Raw genomic sequence first — 21846 nt, 5'->3', positions numbered from 1 at the left:
AGGCTGAGGGATGGGAGGAGACAGCCTGAGGGCTGAGGAAAGGGAGGAGACAGCAAGGGCTAATAAAATTGGGAGAATTCAATGTTCATGCCCGCAGGATGCAGACTCCCCAAGCGGAATATGAAGTGCTGTTCCTCCAATTTCCGGCGTTGCTCACTCTGGCCATGGAGGAGACCCAGGACAGAGAGGTCGGATGGGGAATGGGAGGGGGAAGTTGAAGTGCTGAGCCACCGGGAGGTCAGGTAGGTTCTTGCGGACCGAGCGGAGGTGTCCGGCGAAACGATCGCCCAGCCTCCGCTTAGTCTCACCGATGTAGATCAGCTGACATCTAGAGCAGCGGATGCAGTAGATGAGGTTGGAGGAGATGCAGGTGAACCCCTGTCGCACCTGGAACTACTGCTTGGGTCGTTACAAGACATACAACATCCTTTGTCCTGTGCAGCGCCACCTGCTGCACGGGAGGAGCAACGGGTCCTCCCACCCCACACAGACCCCCAGACATCACACAATAAGGTCTGTCTAGACTCTCAGACTGAAGAAGGTTCTCGACCCGAAACGTCACCCATTCCTTCTCTCTCTCCCTCCCGCCGAGTTACTCCAGCATCTTCGACATAACATTGGGAGTTTAGGTCAGGTGCAGCTCCCGATGGTGACAGGGAAAGTTGTCTTCTAATTAATCGATGGGGTTGAGCCATCGGGCTTGATTGCATCGGCCGCTGGCTGGCGCCGGTTGCCTGACAACGGGGGAGGCCCGGGCCCCTCCGAGCGGGAGGGGAGGGGAGGGAGAGGCAGGGGCGCCCGCTGGGCCGCATTGGCGTTTGACACGAAGACATTTTTTTTTTTTGTTTGCTGTGTTGACGGAGCCGGAGATGCCCGCCCCTCGGCCGCCGTCTTGAGTGAGGGAGCCGTCTCCACTGGTGGTCGCTGTTGTGCGGGCGGCTCGGTGTTTCATGCTCACCGCCTTCCCCCAGAACGGTGCTTGTTGTCCCTTTTCGTGCGAGTGGTGGTGGCGGCGGCGGCGGAGTGACCGAGTGTGGGAAGGAGGAGGAGGAGGAGGAGCGGGGGTGAAGAATCATGGCGGTGCTGGAGTGACGCCCCGCCAGCGCGGAGCCAGGGCGCGCTTACTCGCCTCTCTTCTCTCTCTCTTCCACTACCGCAGTTTCCTTCCTTCCTTCCTTCCTCCGCTCGCATCCCTCCACCGCTTCTCGTCCACACTCTCAGCCCTGCTCCCTTCAGCGGCAGCGGCAGCGGCAGCGGCGGCGGCGGCGGCTTTCCCCATCCCTTCTCCTCGGCTTTTCTCCTCAGCCGCCGACGTCGGGATTTATGCTGCCCACCAGTTCTTCGACATGCAGCCTCCTCCGAGAAAGGTGAGTGAGCAATCCCGATCGAGACATCTTTATTCGCTGCTGTGTGAAGAAATGTCGTATGCGGGGTAGAGGGGGAAGGGAGGGGGGGGGATGTCCCCGGTGTTCAGAAGCACCTTCCGGATTTACAGCTTGAATTAAAGCAGGGAAGTGTTAATTACCTTGGTTGCGCGTGTGCTGGAGGGGTTAGGGATACCCTTTTTTTGTTAACACCATTTGTTGTCGGAACGTAAATATGGAAGATGTGAGCTCAGTTGAGTTTGAAAATCACGGTGGATGGTGAGAGATTTGCATGTGAAAGGAGAGGGTGTTATTGTTTTTCTGGAGGCAGAGCAGTGGGTTATTTTTTTCTGGGAAACCAAACATTTATTTTCGTACATCACACTCCATCCAGCTAAGTATCACGTATGCGTCGAAGTACAGTCCAAAATATGTACACATCTGCCCTTTAAAATCCTTGTAATTGGAGTGGGCGTTCAAAGAAAGGCGCTTTATGGTATATAAAACTACACTTTAAATCAGCGACTTTCTCGCAAAGTGAAAGGGTAGAATTTTTCAAAATTGTTTTCAAGACCAGCGGTGTGCGATAATGTCTGGTTAAAAATATTCTGTATTATTTACATAGTTTAGGACATTACATAACTACATTTATAAACGGTATAAGAGCTTTACGGACACTGGCTTGTGTTATGACATAACACAGCGAAGTTTAGTGCTATTTTATGTTTTACTATTTAATATTTTATATTTTACTACTTTTGCAAGTTCTCACAAGGAATTTGGTGGGTTCAGTTGTAGCTTGATAGTTGCTTTTATTTGTACGGTTTGCTATCTCTGAAAGAAGTGTGTTCTTATCAAAGGTAAAAGTCACTCAAGAACTGAAAAACATCCATGCTGAGCAAATGATTAAACTTCAGGCAAAGCATCAAGGAGAATGCGATTTATTGGAAGATTTGAGGTAAGATTTCCTAACACTTGCTTGCTGACTGAATAATAAAGATCATAAATTGTCATAATCAACATTTTATTTTCTTGAATTGAATTTGCATATCTGATTTAAAAGCATACTAGGGTTTGCTTGCAATAACCTTGTGAATACTTACAGATGTTGTTGGATTTTCCAGCAATCTTCCTGGTTTTTCATTTGTGTCTTAAAATAATATTCAGCCATATGTAAACTATTACATCTTGTGATCTCTGTAACTTTCATCAAACTGTTTCCATTTTCCTAAAGACAAATAAGCTGGATGGTACCTAATAAGACACCTGGTTTCAGCTATTGCGTATCCACATACATCTTGGGTAGAGAATTTCAAACGTACGCAAACTGCTAAAAATATTTCTTCTCATTTCTGTTGACTGTTTGACCTCTTGGTTGTGTGACCCTTGGCTCTTAAGTAAAACACACAAATAGCACAATTGGATCTTTCCTATCGTGTCATGACCAGAATTGCACACAATACTTCAAATATGCTAAACCATTGTTTTTAAAAGTGACATCCCTGCTTTTATGATTTTTGCCATAAGACAAACAACCCATATTTACCTGGCATTTTCAGGAATCTAAGGGCGCACCCCAAAGTCACACTGGTCATCAGCATGCTGGCAAGTGTTTTTCCATTTATTGTGTACATTTTCTACCCTGATTTGACTTTATGTACATAATTTTGCAATTGTCGAGCATTAAATTCCTTTTGCCATTGCTTTGTCCAACTTTCCACCTGACCAATATCATGCTGTAGCCTACCTAACAATTCTTTTCACTATCTATACCACAGATTTTGTGCAGACTTACTGATCTTATCTCTTGCATTAGTATCCAAATTGTATTGAGTTGACGTAATCTCTTGACTTGGTTCTTGTCTATTTCATAAACATCAAGAATCCCAAAATTGATTCTTGTTACATCACTGATCACAGATTTCCAGTTAGAAAACCAAATCTCCTCCACTGCTGCCTTTGACACCTATGTCACAGACAATTTTGAATCCAATTTTCCAGCCTGCCTTGGACCCCATAAATTTTAAACTTTTGTATTAGCCTATCATGCTAACACCATAGACAAGGGAAATAACATTGCTACATCCTTTTATTGACTTCCCAACTTCTGTCTCAGGATAGGTTAGTGACTTGTGTCCATTATTAGCTCGAAGATTTCCATAGCTATCTGGACTACATGTTTCACCCTGCTCCTGTGGGGAGGACTCCATTCTATTCTATCAATTTCTCTAGCTCTGTCATATATATGTTCTGATATTAAGATTTTGAAAGCTTTTGCTTTTGAGTTGTCCTCCTGCATATGTGGCGTGACACCCTTGCTTCAAGTCAAGTTTATTCGTCACATACACATACGAGATGTGCAGTGAAATGAAAAGTGGCAATGCTCGCGGACGTTGTGCAAAAAGACAACCAACCAAATTACAAACAGAATGTAACAGAATCACATATTCTTTTCCATATTAAATATTGTGGGCGGAAGGAAAAAGGGAAAAAACGGCAATTAAAAAAAAAAAGTAGTAGAGTGGTACAGTAAAGTTATTCCCTGGTGAAATAGGAGTTTACAGTCCGAATGGCCTCTGGGAAGAAACTCCATCTCAACCTCTCCGTTCCCACAGCATGGCAACGGAGGCGTTTGTCTGACCGTAGCAGCTGGAACAGTCCGTTGCAGGGGTGGAAGGGGTCTCCCATGATTTTATTGGCTCTGGAGTTGCACCTCCTGATGTATAGTTCCTGCAGGGGGGCGAGTGAAGTTCCCATAGTGCGTTCGGCCGAACGCACTACTCTCTGCAGAGCCTTGTTTTACTGGGCAGAGCAATTCCCAAACCAGATTGTAATATTTCCGGACGAAATGCTTTCCACAGGCGCTGAGTAGAAGCACTGGAGGATCCTCGGAGACACTCTGAATTTCCTCAATTGTCTGAGGTGGCAAAGGCGCTGCCTTGCCTTACTCACTAGTGCTGCGGCGTGTGATGTCCATGTCATATCCTCAGAGATGTGGACTCCCAGGTATTTAAAACAGTTCACCCTATCACAGTATCCCCATTTATCCTCAATGGTGTGTACGTCCTCGGATGATGTGCCCTCCTAAAGTCCACGATCAGCTCCTTAGTTTTTTTGATGTTCAAGAGGAGGCTGGTGTCCTGACACCAGAGTGCCAGATCAGCCACCTCCTCCCGGTAGGCCTTCTCATCATTGTCTGAGATCAGGCCCATCACCACAGTGTCATCAGCAAACTTGATTATCGAGTTGGAGCTGAACCTAGCCACACAGTCATGTGTGTACAGGGAATACAATAGGGGGCTGAAGACATAACCCTGGGGGATCCTGTGCTCGGGGTGAGAGACTTTGATGTATTCCCTCCCATCTTGACTACCTGGGGCCTGGCGGTGAGAAAGTCCAGGGCCCAGGCACACAGGGGGGGGTGTTGAGCCCTAATTACCCCTCCTCCCACCAAAAAGGGTTGATTAGGCAGTTGACTAAATTTTCAACATTACCCAAGCGTATAAGGTCTGTCCATTGCCTCCTCAGATGTTGCTTGACCTAATCAGTTCCTCTTGCAGTTTTCTTTTAGATGAAGATTTCAGCATCTGCAGTCTCCTTTGTTTGATTCATAGTTTCTGCTATTTTTAACACAACTCCAGCAATGAATGTCTTTTCTTTACTTCCCTTTTTCAACATTCCAAAGTTTCCTCCATCGCTTGCCTCTCTACTGGCTCCACCAAAAACATTTTTCTTTTCGTGGCATATTCTCTTTCAACCACAGGAGAAGCATTGCGTCTTTTACCTCTTTCCCACCATCCGGAAGCCAAGCAGATCCTTACAGATGAGGCTGCAATGTGCTTGTACTTCTAATTTGATATAATGCACCCAGATCTCACAGTGTGATCTTTTCTACAGTGGACAAACTGAACACAGATTGGATAACTGTTTTGTAGAACATCTTGGTTCAGACCTTGAGTCTTCAAATGCCAATTGTCAGTTTAATTCAGACCTCTGATTTTTGGCCTCCTGAACTGGTCCAATGAAGTCTATGTTTGAAGACAAGCACCTGATCATCCATCTAGCCATGTGACAAGACTGGGGACTAGATAAAACAATTTCAGATAACTAACCTTTCTTATTACTGGCCGAACTGACCAGTTTTAACAGACGATTATTAACCAGTTACATAATTTTTCGCTCCCATGGCCTGTTGGCTGTTTATAGCATTATTTTATTTCAGTTTCTTGCAACTGTTTCTATCAGGATTTTTTCTTCTCTCCTGCTGCATTCTTTTACCTCGTCCTCTTTCCCATTCTCTGCCATTTAAACCATACTTTTCCTCTTTTTTTCCCCCAATTATGATGAAAGGTCATCAATTTGTTACCACCCACTGTTATCAGAATTGTCTCAAATTCACTGCAAGTGATCAATGAAATTGACAAGCAATCTCTTCCATTCACACTTGTTCAAAGATACTCTCTTAAACAATGTAACACATAGGCTTTAGTTTGCAGCTGTTAAAAATACCTCCCCGAGGGAAAAATAACTTTGTTATTGCAAGTCTGAAACTCACTAGTCCTTAACTCCTTTTTTTCCCCATTGACAAATTGTTTTTATATTCCATAATGCAATCTTTCTCTGGAACACAACTTCACATGACAGCAGAACTATCTGTTCAAATCTAAGAAATAGAAGCAACTGTAGGCCATTTGACCATTCAAAAAAATTCTGTCTGAATTTTTACTTCAGTGGCACTTTCCTCCACTAATCATGTATCAGATTACCTAATCTATCATTCACAATCTTGAATATGTATGGAACTAAATCTTTATAGGTCTTTTAATGAGATTATCTCCTTTTTCCAAATTCAGGAGAATACAGGCCCACTCTGTTTAATTTCTCCTTGTACTTCAGATTATGTTAAATATAGCGTAGAATCTACTGTGGTATATTTGTCTGTTTACCATTTTATTTGAGTATCTGCTCACTGAAGTCATTGGTGTTATTTTTATTTCCTAAAATATAAATAACATTTTCAAAATAACGAGATGGGAAACTACATGCTTGTTTTCTTTCTGCTGGTAGTTACAACAATGTTTCCCAGCATGATTGCATGCAAGTATCAGGGTTATTTGTAAATTACGAAATTTGGAAGTTACTGGCCCAGGATTTCTGGTTGTTTTTCAACTGCGTTTTGTTACAGGATACCACATGGAGTCCAAGGGCAGAGCGGAAACTTGTTGGGATTCCTTGGCACCATCTTAACCCACCTATTTTCTTAGCAAATGTGGCTGCAGAATACTTGGTCATTTAATCAAGTCATTAAAATAGATTATAAATAGTTGTGGCCCCAGTAATGCTCACTGACGCCCCATTAGTTACTGATAGTTAATTCAAAAATGGCCCATTTATTTTGGCCCCTCTGTTAGCTATGTTATCTAAGCAAATATATGACCTCCCCATGCATTATTAATTGTGCTGTGACATTTTATGTGCCACCTTATTGAATGCTTTCTGAAAATCAAAATTTACATTTATCTTGTCTATTATATTCTGAAAGAACTTGAAAATGTATCAAACAATTCTTCTCTTTTCAAAAAACCACATAGGCTCTCCTTCACTGTCTAATGATTTTTTTAAATCTCTGGCTATTGCCACCCAAGTATTAGATTCCAGCATTACACGATGACAAATGTGAACTAACTGACATATAGTTTTCAGCTTCTGTTCCCCTCTTTTCATGAATGATAGCATTACATTTGTAGTTTTTCAACAGTTTTGGTAGACTACAACTAGTTAATTCGCTTCTTTAAGACCCTTGGATGCAGGCCATTAGATCCTGGGCACTTGACCTTTAATCTTAACTTCCTCCTTTCCGAAAGCCGCATTAATTATTTATTATTATTGGGATGTTTCAATGGCTTCAATTATGAAGACTGATCTAAAACAATGATATGAATGTTTGTTGTTTCTCTACTCCCGACTATTAAATCTACAGTGTGTAGAAAGGAACTGCAGATGCTGGTTTAAACTGAAGATAGACACAAAGCTAGAGTAACTCAGCGGGACAGGCAGCATCTCTGGAGAGAAGGAATGGGTGATGTTTCAGGTCGAGAGTCCTGCCTGTAACCCCGAAATGTCTACCCGAAATGTCACCTGTCATCTTCCGACAACCTTGGGACCAGACACTTTTCGTAATTCGGAATCGGCCTCGGAATGGAGAGATCTTTAATGACTGTCCCAAAATGTCACCCATTCTTTTTCTCCAGAGATCCTGCCTGTCCCGCTGAGTTACTCCAGCTTTTGTATCAATTCGACAGTGTCGTCTTCAAATGATCCAATGTTTAATTTACTTTATTTATATCTGTCGAATCATACTATATTTTTGTATTATTTGCTAGTTTTTACTCATCCTTTATTTTCTCCCTCTTTATAATTTTATTAATTATCTTTTGCTGGTTCCCTGAAAATTTGCAATCTTTTGGCCTACCACTAAAATTTACAATACTGTGCCATTTTCATATGTTTATTTCGTTAATTTCCTTATTTATGGAAGTTGGTGCATCCTTCAAACCTTCATCAGAATATAATTTTGGTGAGATTTATAAAGCATCACCCTAAGTATCTGCCAGACCATAAATTACTACCTTTCCCATTTATTTTCCAAGGCCAGCTCTGCCCTCATACCTTTGCATTGGATTTATAAATTCGAGACACGGATTTTAACCTTAAGTTTCTCGCTTTTGAATTGAGATTGAAATTCTACTATGCTAATTTTGATCGCTTGTTCCTGGGAATTTGTTGATTATACTATAAGCGAGTTTGGTATTCCGACTGCACATACCCAGGTCAAAGGTCACTATGCATAACATTGCTGTGAAGCAGTGTAACTTCATTTCTTCCGTTTATTCCAGCTTTGATTCTTCAGGGTAAGAAAATACCTCTTTCAAACTGTGAAATAGTTGTATTTATTATTCCTACGTTAAAACCTAAGATTATTTTGTTGTTTTTATTGCTTTATGCTTTGGTGAGTGAGCGAGATCTTGCTTGTCCATGGTCGGTGTCGGTTCCGGGTCTGTTGAGTTGCTGCTGGGCCATCCCCGTCCCCTCCTGGGTGTCTCGTCCCTGTCCTTGGGGGCGACCGGAGGTGTCGGGCCGGGTTTGCAGCCGGTGCGGGGAGAAGGCTGAATTGCTGCAGCGCTTTGTGTGTATGGCTGGTGCTCGGCTTTCGCCAATGCCGGGGGGATTGGCCGCCAGCGGGCCCCGGCCTGTTGGGGAGCGGGGTTGGACAAGACACGCGGGAGGGGACGGGGACAGCCCAGCAGCAACTCAACAGACCCGGACCCGACACCGACCACGGACGAGCACGATCTCGCTCGCTCACCAAAGCATAAAGCAATAATAAAAATAACAAAATAATCTTAGCTTATAACTAAGGAACAATAAATACAACTATTTCACAGTTTGAAAGCTGTATTTTCTTACCTAGAAAAATCAAAGCTAGAAAAAATGGAAGAAATGAAGGTTCACTGTTTTCCAGCAATGTTATGCATAGTGACCTTTGACCTGGGCATGCGCAGTCGGAATACCGAACTCGCTTATTATTAATTAATCCTGTCACATTACACGTTTCCAGATCTAAATAGCCAGCTCTCTGAATTTTAAATGTATTGCTATCAAATAAGATATTGCACATTTCTGCTATGAACAGATTTGCAGTGTTAATTTTTTCCAATTTGATTCTTTAATTTATATGATTATTAAAATTGCTTGATTGTTTCAGTAGCTTTCTTACCAGCCCACATTATTTCTAATTTATTCCATCTTACAGTATACCTAATGTTAAGGGGGCCAAAATATTACCACAACCAGAGGTTTCTATCATGTCTCCAAACTGATTCCACATTTTGGGCTTCTGAGCTAATTCCATTTCTCATCCTGAAATATTGGTCTTGCCCCATCTGCATTTCCTTTTAGCTTATCTTTACAAAATATCAAGTACCCTTGAATATGTTAACAATATAACTATTTCCTTTCTGATTTTGCCATCAGGTGCTCATAGCTCTTCCAAACGAGATTAATCCATCTCCAGTAGCATGAGGAAAATTGCACCCCATCCTCCTCCATACAAATATTTGTTTCCATTCCTGTTGAGGTGCAACCTGGTGACTTGTTGAGGTCCTCCATTACCCATAAATAGTGCTCCCTCCTGTGCTGTTTATTCACTTGCATTCATCTGCTCTATTTCCTGTTTTGTAATTCTCTGCAGCTAAGACTCGTAGTGTTCTCAGTTCTTATTGCTATGTTCGCAGTTCTTATTGCACTACGCCATGGAATAATTGTCCTTTCCAATGTCCAAGAGAGCAAAATCTATCTCTGAGACTGCCAGGTGGTACCCTTTCCATCCCTATCAACATACACTAATGCTGCAGCATGATCATCTCTATATATGCTGCTGCTGTTCAAGCTTTTGCACTTGTAGATGCTTCCTGTGCATGTAGTTGTGTAGGTCACTAACAGTGTCCATGACTTTGTGGCAGGTTCCACGTGACCAAACTCTTGAAATTCCTTAATTTAATATTAAATATAAATATAAAGCAGAAATTTGGCAGTAGAAAATACTCCCCAGGTTCTTGCAATTGGTTGCCTACATTCTAGCAATCGGTGAGGTACATTTCAGGTTTAAATTATGATTTAATGGTATTAGTTTTCTTAATTGGTTAATATATTTTAATAGGTTTGAACGTCTCTGTTCTGAAGCATTAAACAAATTTGACGGGTTTGACAGTGTAGCTGGCTGCCGGGCTTTTTCTGGCCCACCCATGCGATCACTTATGTTGCTCACGTCCTTGCTCCACCAATATTGGTTCAAGAACAATAGGAAAAATGTGAACAAAAATAGTGAGCGCTGGTTACCGAACCCACTGAGGGGGGGAAAACTCCTGGTGGTTGTCTATTTTATGCTTAAAAATCTAGTATATTCATGATTCTAGACCATGTTTAAATATGTGGAAAAGGAATAACATGCATTTGATGGATTTGTTAACCCAAACTGTAAATCATTTTTATTATGAGCCCGTTTTCTGGTGTGTACAATGGCATCGTGTTTCTTCCCATGTCTTGTCTTGTTACATCACTTAACATTATATTTGTTTCATATGTGCATTAGTGCTTTTGTATTTGAATGCACATTATTTTTAATGTAATGTTTGACAATGCCTCATTTCGCTTTGGAGAACAAGCTTTTGTTTAGTGATGAAGAGGTAGGATGAGAATTAAACAAAATGCTCTTTCTTTACAAACGTGAACATTTCTTCAGCAGCCAATGGAGATTTTGGGTAAACACTGGGTGCATTTTTTGGATATACATTGATATTTAGATAATTTTTGAAATAGAAATATTTAAAATGTTCAATTCTTATCCATTGCCCCTTCTTCCTTGGTCATAATAAGGACAATAGTAGATTTTCAGTTACTAAGTAAAATAAGAAAAATATTGGCTGATATTATTTTTCAGTCACTGTATGGAAATGCATATCTATACTAATCTAATTTTTCAGCTTTTGAGCCGTCTCAGTCCTGGCAATCACAGTTTCCACCAATCTCAAACAATGAGTTCCAGATTTCCACCATATTCTGGGTGAAAAAATTATTTCTCAGATTCCCCCCGAAACCTCCATTCACCCTAAATCTATTGCTTGGGAAAAGTTGATACACAAAATGCTGCAGAAGCTGGAATTTGGAGCAAAAATCAAACTGCTGGAGGAACTCAACTTTTGAGTTATTCCAGTGTTTTGGTGGGGAAAAGTTTAAATTTCAGTGGGCTCCAAAATTGATAGATTGGCAGTGAGGAAGGTGCCAAAGGATATGGCAGGATATGGATCAGTTACAAATGTGGCCAGAGAAAAAGGAGATGGTGTTTAATCTGAGCAAGTGTGAAGTGTTGCTCTATTGGAGGTCAAATGTAATGGAAGAGTAGGACCGTTAACAACATTGGTAAGACCCTTAACAACATTGATGTATAGTGGGATTGATTGAAAGATACAGCATGGAAACGGGCCACTCAACCCACCGAATCCTCGCCACCTGCTTACACAGGTTCTATGTTATCCCAATTTCTCATTCACTCTCCACACAATTTTACAGAGGCCAAGTAACATAAAAATCTTTGAGATACAGGTGGACACCAGAGTACTGGGAGGAAACCCAGGCGGTCACAAGGAGAAGGTGCAAACTCCGCAAAGACTGCATCCGTGGGCAGAATCGAATAGGATTTCTGATGTTGTGAGGCAGCAGTTAGAAACATAAAAATTAGGTGCAGGAGTAGGCCATTCGGCCCTTCGAGCCTGCACCGCTATTCAATATGATCATGGCTGATCATCCAACTTAGTATCCCGTACCTGCCTTCTCTCCATACCCTCTGATCCCCTTAGCCACAAGGGCCACATCTAACTCCCTCTTAAATATAGCCAATGAACTGGCCTCAACTACCCTCTGTGGCAGAGAGTTCCAGAGATTCACCACTCTCTGTGTGAAAAAAGTTTTTTCTCATCTCGGTTTTAAAGGATTTCCCCCGTATCCTTAAGCTGTGACCCCTTGTCCTGGACTTCCCCAACATCGGGAACAATCTTCCTGCATCTAGCCTGTCCAACCCCTTAAGAATTTTGTAAGTTTCTATAAGATCCCCTCTCAATCTCCTAAATTCTAGAGAGTATAAACCAAGTCTATCCAGTCTTTCTTCATAAGACAGTCCTGACATCCCAGGAATCAGTCTGGTGAACCTTCTCTGCACTCCCTCTATGGCAATAATGTCTTTCCTCAGATTTGGAGACCAAAACTGTACACAATACTCCAGGTGTGGTCTCACCAAGACCCTGTACAACTGCAGTAGAACCTCCCTGCTCCTATACTGAAATCCTTTTGCTATGAAAGCTAACATACCATTCGCTTTCTTCACTGCCTGCTGCACCTGCATGCCTGCTTTCAATGACTTACCATGACACGCAGGTCTCGCTGCATTTCCCCTTTTCCTAATCTGCAGTTCTAGTCTAAAGTCGAAGAGAATTGGGAAGGGGGGAGTGGGGGGGGGGGGAGCAAGTGAAGGGTTGCTACTGATGTTAATTGGACATTTAAAAGCAGTGTCTCAGCATATATCCGGGCTAAGATTTCATCTTTTAATAAGTCTTTAGATTTTAAATATTATGTTGGAATCCACAATACAGGCAGTCCCTGGGTTACATAAGGATTCTGTTCCAATGAACTATTGTCCATCAGAAATGGCAATTTTCTGTAGTAGTCCACATTGTATTGCTCTCCATTGACTTGCTTGAAATTAATTTAATTAAATATTCAACTTAACACTGTCTATAAATAACTATTGAAATACATGCTGCATCCAGCCATTAATGAATACCACAAAATATTTTATTATTATTGCTATCTTGAACAATGCTTTAGAAATTATGCTTTATTAAATATTGGGGGAATTAACACTGTTTCTATTAATAACTTATTGAAATACATGCTGTATCCAGCCATTAATGAATACCACAAAATATTTTATTATTATTGCTATCTTGAACAATGCTTTATAAATATATGGGGGAATTAACATAAGGTTGGATTTCCATTAGTCAGCTTATCAGTAACCCTGGAAACACCTGTACAGGGAATTTATTAAGGTTTTCTGGAGGTTACAACACATTTACTAGAGGTGAGGACAGAGGAAGCCAAATGTGGGTCTTCATATTCATCCCAAGTGCATGAAAATCTGAAACACGTGTCAGCATTGTGCCTTTGATCTTGCACTGCCATTCATTAGTATCAGATCTCATCTTATATTTATCTACTTTCTTGCTTGGTCTCAATATATATAAATTCCATTTGCTGTCTAAAGAATTGTCATGAATCGGGTGTTTTATTGTCACATGTACTGAAACTAAAAAATGAAATTCTTACTTGTAGCATCACAGGTTTGTGTAAACAGTATTCAATATATAATATAATAAACAAACAAAGTTTAATAACTAAAATAAAACAATGTAGTGCACAAAACCAACAAAACAAAAAGGCTGAAGTCTTTAGTGCAACCAATGCAGTTTGGCGTTTAGTTGTAGTTTATAGTGTTCAGTAACCTAATAGTTTTTGGGAAGAAGCTGTTCCTGAACCTGGATGTAATTATTTTCAGACTCTTGTACCTTCTTCCCAATGGCAGGAGTGAAATTAGAGTGTGGCCAGGATGGTGTGGGTTCTTGATGATGCTGGCTGCCCTTCTCGGGCATTGACTCCTGTAGATCCTTTCGAAGGTGGGTAGGTCGGTACCCGTGATGGACTATTCACTACATTTTGGAATCTCCTACATTCCTGGGCGTTTGAATTACTGAACCAGGTAGTGATACAACCGGTCATTATGTTCTTTATCATATACCTGTGGAAGTTCAAGATAGTATTCATCGACGTAACAAATCTTAATCTTCCAAAGAAGTAGAGGGATTGATGGGCTTACTTTTTGATTGTATCAATGCGCTGAGTCCAGGACAGATCTTCGAAGACATGCAAGCCCAGGAACTTGAAGTTGTTGACTGTCTCTACCACTGACCCGTTAATGAAGACGGGTTTGTGAATCCATGCGTTCCTTTTTAGTCAACAACCTCTACTTTGAATATACTCAATGACCAAGGATCCCCAGTTGTCTGGGAGATATAACTCAGATGATTTGCATCACCAAGATCTATGACATTTCTGTGCATCTCTATTTTAAATCGACAATCCCATATTCTGTGATCGTGTACCTATTTCAGTGGTATCATGTAGAAGAAATAACTTCTTGGCATCTACCCTGTCAAACTTTTCAGACTATTGTAGCATTCAGTTTTTATCTCCACTGAGTACTGACAGCCTTGGTTGAATTCTGTTTCTTATCCGAAAAAGAACAGTACAGGAACAGGGCCGTTCGGCCCCAATGTCTGTGCCAAACATGACGGCAAATTGAAGAACTCCAATCGGTCTGAACATGATCCACATTCTTGTCTCTCTAAACCCTCTTAAACACCATCAGATTTGCTTTCACTACTATCCTTTACAGTGCATTCCAGGCACCAACAACTCTTTTATAAAAAAATTAAAAAATTAAAAAACTTGCCCTGCATATCTCTGTGAAACTATTCCCTTTAAACCAAAGATTAATGGACCTTTGGACCATCGGAAAAATACCATCCACCTTGTATCTATCTCTCATAATTTTATAAACATATATCAGATCTCCCCTTTGCTCTCTGATACTCCACTAATCAACTTTTTCTAACCACTCCTTAATACCCTCTAATCCAGGCAGTTGTCTTTTTTTTTTAAAGATACACAGTGCTGTGGTAACTCAGTGGATCTGGCAGCTCTGTAGAATACTGATAGGTGATGTTTAGTTTTGGGACTGTTTTTTAATCCTGACCCGAAACATCACCTATCCATGTTCACCAGAGATGCTACCTGACCCGCTTATTTGCCTCCAACACCAAGTCTTTTTTTTTGTAAGCAAGCATCCTGCAGTTCCTTGTATATCCAGCATCCTAGTAAATCTTTTAAACCCTCTCCATATCTGTTCTTAAATGAGGCCAACAACACTGCGCACAATACAGGTCCACCACTGATTTTTCTGCCAGCTGGTGGTTATGAGAGGGCGCTCAAAATCCCCCCCCCCCCCCCCCCCCCCCCCCCCCCCCCCCCCCCCCCCCCCCCCCCAAACATTGGTAAGGTGGCCGATTTCAACCTCGTCATGACTTCTGCGCCAATCTACGAGTCAAATTTGCCCGCTGTGGCTGGTGCTTAGGAACTCCGGTCGGAACTGACAGATCTGTTCCCACAGCAGAGTTTGTGGGCCGGTATCACTGCGGCATAGGCAGACTGTTCCTGTACCATTGGACTCCTTTAAGAGAACATGATCCCTGTTGGTCCGGAAAACGTATAATCCAGGAAGGCACTGGAACCAAAGGTGCCAGAAAATCAGTGGTGGATGTGTATGCTAAATGCAGCCTAACCCCAAGTATACAATTGTGCATTATGCAGGTATTCTAGAATGAAAATAGATTTGTAGAACCTTGGAAAAAAAACACTACTGCTGTCAGCAGTTTCTTTGTATTTCCATTGTTTAATGTCTCTCCATTATTTCCATTGAACCATTATCTGTGCCTGACTTTGCAAATTCAGTTTCTGGCAAACTGAACAAAATCCTAGTGAGTGTTTTCCTTCCTTCCTTGTCAAAAATGCCTGTTCAGCGATTAATCATTGCTGGTGAGAAGTTCTGCACATAATTTCAACTCTGATCCATATGCTTGCTATTATTGCCAGTCATTCTGTTGTCTGTTTCAGAGGATGTTTATTTTGTATGTTAAAAGATGCACACATAAAAGGATTGCTTCATTTTCTGTGGAAGAACACTAGCATGTTTCTGGAATCAAGATTGGTGTTTGAAAACTACTTTATAGGCAAAGCAGTTGTTTAATTATTTCTAAATCGTTCATTGTTGCAGTTCAGTTGTGCACATGCTGGGTCAGGATACATATTCTGGATGCATGTTCTCTGGACATAGCTTTAAGGTGAGGGCAAAGTTTAAAGGAGAAGTGTGGGTCAATTTTTTTTATAGAGTTGTGGGTGCTAGAATACACAGCCAGGGGTGGTGGTGGAGGCAGATATGATAGTGGCATTTAAGAGGCTTTTAGATAGGCATGTGGACATGCAAGAAATGGAGAGGTATGGATCACATGCCGGCAGATGAGGTTAATTTAACGGTATCATATTTGGCACAGACTGTGCTCTACTGTTCTATGTTTTTGCAAATTCACCAATCTAGTCGTTAACTCTTGTGGGAGAAAACACTACAGATGCTGATTTAAATCGAAGGTAGACACAAAATGCTGGAGTAACTCGGGCAGCATCTCTGGAGAGAAGGAATGGGTGATGTTTCGGGTCTGAAGAAGGGTCTCGACCCGAAACGTTACCCATTCCTCTCCAGCATCTTGTGTCTACCTTTAAAGTAATTAAATCTTCATCCTTTCCAAGATATAGATATGCCATTTATTGTCACTATACATGTACAGTGAAACTGAAAGCTGCTCGTACTCGGTGCATACATACAATTTTACACAAAAAAAACAAGAAACAGAAAAAACAAAACAGAAGGGAGATGGGGGGGGGGGAATAGGTGCACAAATTCTACGGCGCTACATACATATATACAGATGGAAGTCCTGTTGGGCGGTGTAGTCAGTGCATGTGTGGATTTGAATTTATGGTAGATATAATTCTCGGGAAGCAGCTATTCCTGAGTCTGTTTGTCCTGGATTTGATGCACCTATAGCGCCTTCCAGAGGGCAGCAGGTCTCTGCCCAAATGCATTAGGATGTGTATTTGCCCTGATGTGTATTTTCAGCATTTGCTTTTTATTTGTCATGTTTGCCCCACCATTTTTTTGCTTTGCAGGTTTTTCGGTAGTGTTCATAAAACTTACTTATGGCGATAGTTTACAGGGAGCGTTGAAAAATAGGAGGTAGTGGCTAAGCTATTATGTTCGGTTGGGTTTAATTATTGCCACGTATACAGAGATACAATGAAATGCTTGTTCTGCATGCTCTCCAGTCAAATCATGCTACAAAAGATCCTCTTCTGGAACAGCACACAGAGTTGTCACATTCTGCCATCTTGCAAAGTTAAAAAGTCTGATGTTGGCCTAAGTGGATGTGCAATTTCTTAATTCCCGCTTAAAGGCCCGTTGGTATCGGATTGATGTGGTCGGTGCGTCCCAGCGTGATCCCATCAGCTCTTTCTGTGCAGGCTGTGCACAATTCACCCGGCTGCTGTAGGGCCATGAGCAGATCATAACTCGGCGTAAGTGGCAAATATTTTCTGCCACTGGTCTCTCTAATTTTCCAAATCTGGTTGTTGACCACCATCCGTATTTCCATTAACAGAGGCTGTGGCATTGTCAAAAGATATGTTACAGGAGTTTTTTCTGCTATTGCAGAAACATTGAACATGCACTTGCCCTGCTTTCACAGGATGCTGGGAATTTCAAGAATGACTATTTCTGAACTTTGAAATTGAAAGCATCACAAGTCAACTGATATGCCCTAAAGTAGTATGGGGAGTGTAACAACAGGTGGTTATGATTGTCAAAGTTATGACCTCAGTGGGCTGTCAGGAAGACCCCAATGGAGTATGGTTGCTTTGTTAATGTTTTCAGGAAAATAAATTGACAGGATCCTCAAAGCAAGCTCGACCCCGCATTCCTTTTCTGATTTTTTTTTTTTTTTTTTTTCCTCCTTTTTTTTTCTACCACGTTTTCTGCAGTGGCCCAAATCGTATTATTACATGTTGCACCTTATTTACTCAGTAATGTGCTCTTTCTAGGAGGCTAGCAATTTCTTAAAAAGAGACCAAGAGCATGCTGAAACAATATTAAATTAATTTAATTTAAAAATAATTTAAAAATACCAAATGATTTGAAATATTACTAGAAATAAATAATAATTATTATATTTCAGATTGGTTCACAGACTTGGTCTAAAAATTACTTTCCCTTTGGTATCATTAATGATCCTAATTTGAAATATAAAGCACCAGTATTCAAGATAATTAAAAAGGTTTACCCATCACAAATAAATAAAAGAGCTGCCTCAAACATAAGCCTCAAATGAACATAGGTTCTGCCCCACCATTCCTCAATTGCACATGTTTTTCTGTCACCGCCAAGCCTTTATAGCTTGCTGCAGCCACAGTATAAGCATAGAAGCCAGTTATTAGTATGGATATTGAATACAGGGCAGAAATTGAGCAACAGGGACAATTACACGAGGTTCATTATTCCAATATATAATACTAGCTTGGTTCATCCCAGTGTATTCAATTGTTAGTGCATGAATACAACCCTGCCTCTAGTTTTATTGCATTTAAAATAAATCCCATTGAACATTTCATAGTGTAGGTAACTTTAATTGGACAATTCTTGCCAGATTAGAAGAGCCCTAAATAAAGATGTCACCAGTGGAATCCAAGTTATTTCTTCAATAGATATTGATTATGGATCAGAAGTTTGTGGAATGCTTGGCATTTGGAAAATGCGCTTGAGGCAAAGGTTGAGAACATTAAAGAATATTTCAATGTGGAAATTATTTTGAATTCTCATGCCTAAATAATCCCCAACTGCTGTTTATTTTATAAGCTTATTATTGAATATATCTACTCATTCTTTAAAACAAAATCCATTAAGGGCAGAAAGCATTTCATTGTATGGATAAATGTTACTATCCTCTGTGTAGTGGAGCACAAGGATCTACCAGCTGCTGGTACAAAGAAGATCTGGAACGCATGGCAGCAGGTGAAGTTAGAAGTACTAAAGATTGCACTGCCATGTTGTAATTCAACATTGCAGCAAGGGGCCAGAGATGTAGTGTGCCAGGAAGTGTGAGTTCAGCTTGGGAACCTTTGTCCTTCCACTTGGCTCGTGAACTTTTGCCTGATTTCAAGAGGCAAGACTGTTAAATTGTCACTTGTGCCAACAATAGAATAGTGACATTCTTACATCATGCAGTTTTTCAAGCCAGTAAATTCAATGCACACAGATAAAAATATTATTCATCAATTATACATTAAACACGTAACACAAGGTAGCCATAGCAATGCAAAACCCAAAGTCTGTAGTGCAATCAGATACGCAGTCCATCGTTACTGAGGTTAGTGTTGTGTAGCGTTCCAGAGCCTAATGGTTGCTGGGAAGAAGCTAGTCTTGAACCTGATTGCCATGTTTTTTAGGCTCCTGTTCCACCTTCCCGGTGGTAGGAACATGGCCAGAGTGGTTTGAGTCTTTGATATTGGCTGCGTTCTTGAGGCAGAGCCTGCTATAGATCCCTTTGATGGTGGGAAGGTCAGTACCTGTGCCACACTCTGGTGCCATTTTCATTTTTTTATTTAGTTGCTTCTGTAGACTTCGTGCAATTACAGCACAGGACGTCTGCCCTAGAATGCTGTTTGGTCACTGTGAAAGTTCAAACAAATAGAATTTTTTTTTTTTTTCCTGGATTCTTCTGGGTATTCTGTGGATTCTAATATTGGTTTAAATTGGGCATTTGCTTCTGAATCCACAAAGCTGTAGGTTTACGTTCCACTCCAGAGATTTTGAGCATGAATATCTAGGATGATACCTCAGACCTGCTCTGTTAGAGGGAGGAGACTAGGAGGTTGCAGAGTTAAAGAGAAGAAACTCTTCATAGTACGGTCCTATGAAAATATATCATCTTGGATATATATCTAATTCAAAAATATAACTGCAGTAATGGGGGCTGTTGCCCAGTGATGTTTCAGAACAAAGACAAAGTCTGTTATTAATTGCCTCTCAGCTTCCTATTAAACATCCCCCCCCCCCCTCTCGCTTTAAACCTATGTCCTTTAATTCTTACATAGAAACATAGAAATTAGGTGCAGGAGTAGGCCATTCGGCCCTTCGAGCCTGCACCGCCATTCAATATGATCATGGCTGATCATCCAACTCAGTATCCCGTACCTGCCTTCTCTCCATACCCCCTGATCCCCTTAGCCACAAGGGCCACATCTAACTCCCTCTTAAATATAGCCAATGAACTGGCCTCAACTACCCTCTGTGGCAGAGAGTTCCAGAGATTCACCACCCTCCTGTGTGAATTCACCACTCTCTTGATTCCCAATCTTCGGCAAATGCTTTGTGCATTAACCCTATCACTGCCCCTGATGATTTTATATGCCTCAAAGATCTGCCCCCAGTTTCCTGTGCCAGGAATAAAGTCTTATCCTGCCCAATTGCTCCCATAGCTTAGACGTTCAAGTCCTGGCAGTATCATTGTAAATCTCCTTTTCTCTCTTTCTAGCTTAATGGCATTTTTCTTATAGCAGTGCAGCCAAAATGAAGACAATAGTCAAAGTGTGGTCTCGCCAAAGCCTTGTATAACATTATCCAACTTCTATGTAGACACAAGGAACTGCAGATGCTGGTTTATCATAAAAGACATATTGCTGGAGTAACTCAGCGGATCGGCATCAATGGAGACCGTAGATAAGTGATGTTTCGGCTTGGGACCCTTCTTCAGACTTGACATTTTGGGTTGGGATCTACTTTGAAGAAGGGTCCCAACCCAAAACGTTCTCTGTCCATGTTCTCCAGAGATGCTGCCTGACCCACTGAATTACTCCAATACTTTCCTTTTTGTTCCAATCTTTATACTTAATTAGGTAGACAGAAAGTGCTGGAATAACTCGGCATGGACAGAAAGTGCTGGGGCAACTCAGCGGGTCAGGCAGCATCTCTAGAGAAAAAGGATGGATGACGTTTGGGTCGGGATCCTTCTTCAGACAACTAAATTCCCTGAATGATGAGAACCAGTGTAACGAAAGCCATCTTCACTACACTATCTCCTTATGACATCATTTTCAATGAACTACGTGCCAGTATTCCTCGATCCTTCTATTCTAACACATTCCTTCAGACTCTTCCATTCACTGTGAAGGTCCTGGTGTGATTTGAATTTCCAAAATGCAACAACTCACACATCTGAATTAAACTTAATTTGCCATTCCTTAGCTCACTTGTCCAGCTGAACAAGATCTTGTTATAATTCTGGATAGCCATCTTTGCTGACCACTATACCACCTATTCTAGAATCAGTCTGCATTTTCATGTCTAATCTTAGAAATTTTGAATCTTCAAATTAAATAGCATTATTGTTTATTCGTCTTATTTTGATAATCTGGACTTTCCTCGAGGTTAAACGCAGAAATCTACAAGCACTTGCCAATTTGCAGAAATATTGGTCAATGGCTAACTTCAAAATAACAACAGATTATGAGGACAGTATTATATACACAGTAAACATTTGAAGATGACCATCACAGACCCTTGCTAGCCAACTTAATGCATAGCCAATGTATCTCCATTGTAAAGAAGATGAATATCTCAAATAAAAGTTTATAATTTATATTTATCACGTTAAACAGTTTATCCAGCCCGAGTGCATGCAAGGGATTTTCATTTGTGGAGGGAGGGATAACATAATTTACTATGACATTATTAAACTGACATGTTCAAATGTCATAGTGGTATGTCATACCTTAAATATCCTAGAAATCATTAATCCAATAGTTATGAAATCGGTTTGGGGAAACTAATGAATATCAACAGATGTATTTTCTATGGATTAGATTAGAGAATAGGTAGAATCCATTTTAATAGTTTTTTTTTCCTGCATTTGTTATGCTGTCATTTTCTGGCAGGTGTTCTTTTTCTCAGTACTGGCGTTGGTGATGATGTTGGGCATCTAAAATCAAATAATGCTAGCAGACCTGAACTGTCATAAGATTTGAGTGGTCCAAGAAAGATTTCAATTGCTAAGTGCATGACATCTTGTTGGGTTGAGGACGTTCTGATGAACTGTGGTTTGCAGGTTTGTCAACATTTGTAGGATTCTTTTTCCTTTGGGTAATATTA

At 41.0% G+C, this 21846-nt stretch overlaps 1 protein-coding gene across 6 annotated transcripts in view; it reads left to right on the top strand.

The window, feature by feature from the left end:
- Positions 1 to 873: 873 nt before the first annotated feature.
- Positions 874 to 21846, top strand: part of LOC129697886 (F-BAR and double SH3 domains protein 2-like) — a 213732-nt gene continuing 192759 nt past the window's right edge. For 5 of the 6 annotated variants that reach the window (XM_055636596.1, XM_055636593.1, XM_055636595.1 and 2 more), the window contains exons 1-2: positions 874 to 1367; positions 2225 to 2322. In XM_055636596.1, coding sequence (XP_055492571.1) covers positions 951 to 1367; positions 2225 to 2322 — 515 coding nt within the window. In that variant the 5' untranslated portion in view covers positions 874 to 950. Of the gene's footprint in view, positions 1368 to 1476; positions 1644 to 2224; positions 2323 to 21846 lie in introns of those variants that run through there. The other variant, XM_055636598.1, reaches the window with a different exon arrangement.

This window comes from Leucoraja erinacea, chromosome 6 (assembly GCF_028641065.1).
Source record: "Leucoraja erinacea ecotype New England chromosome 6, Leri_hhj_1, whole genome shotgun sequence".
NCBI lineage: Eukaryota > Metazoa > Chordata > Chondrichthyes > Rajiformes > Rajidae > Leucoraja > Leucoraja erinaceus.
This window is presented reverse-complemented; position numbering and strand designations above follow the sequence as displayed.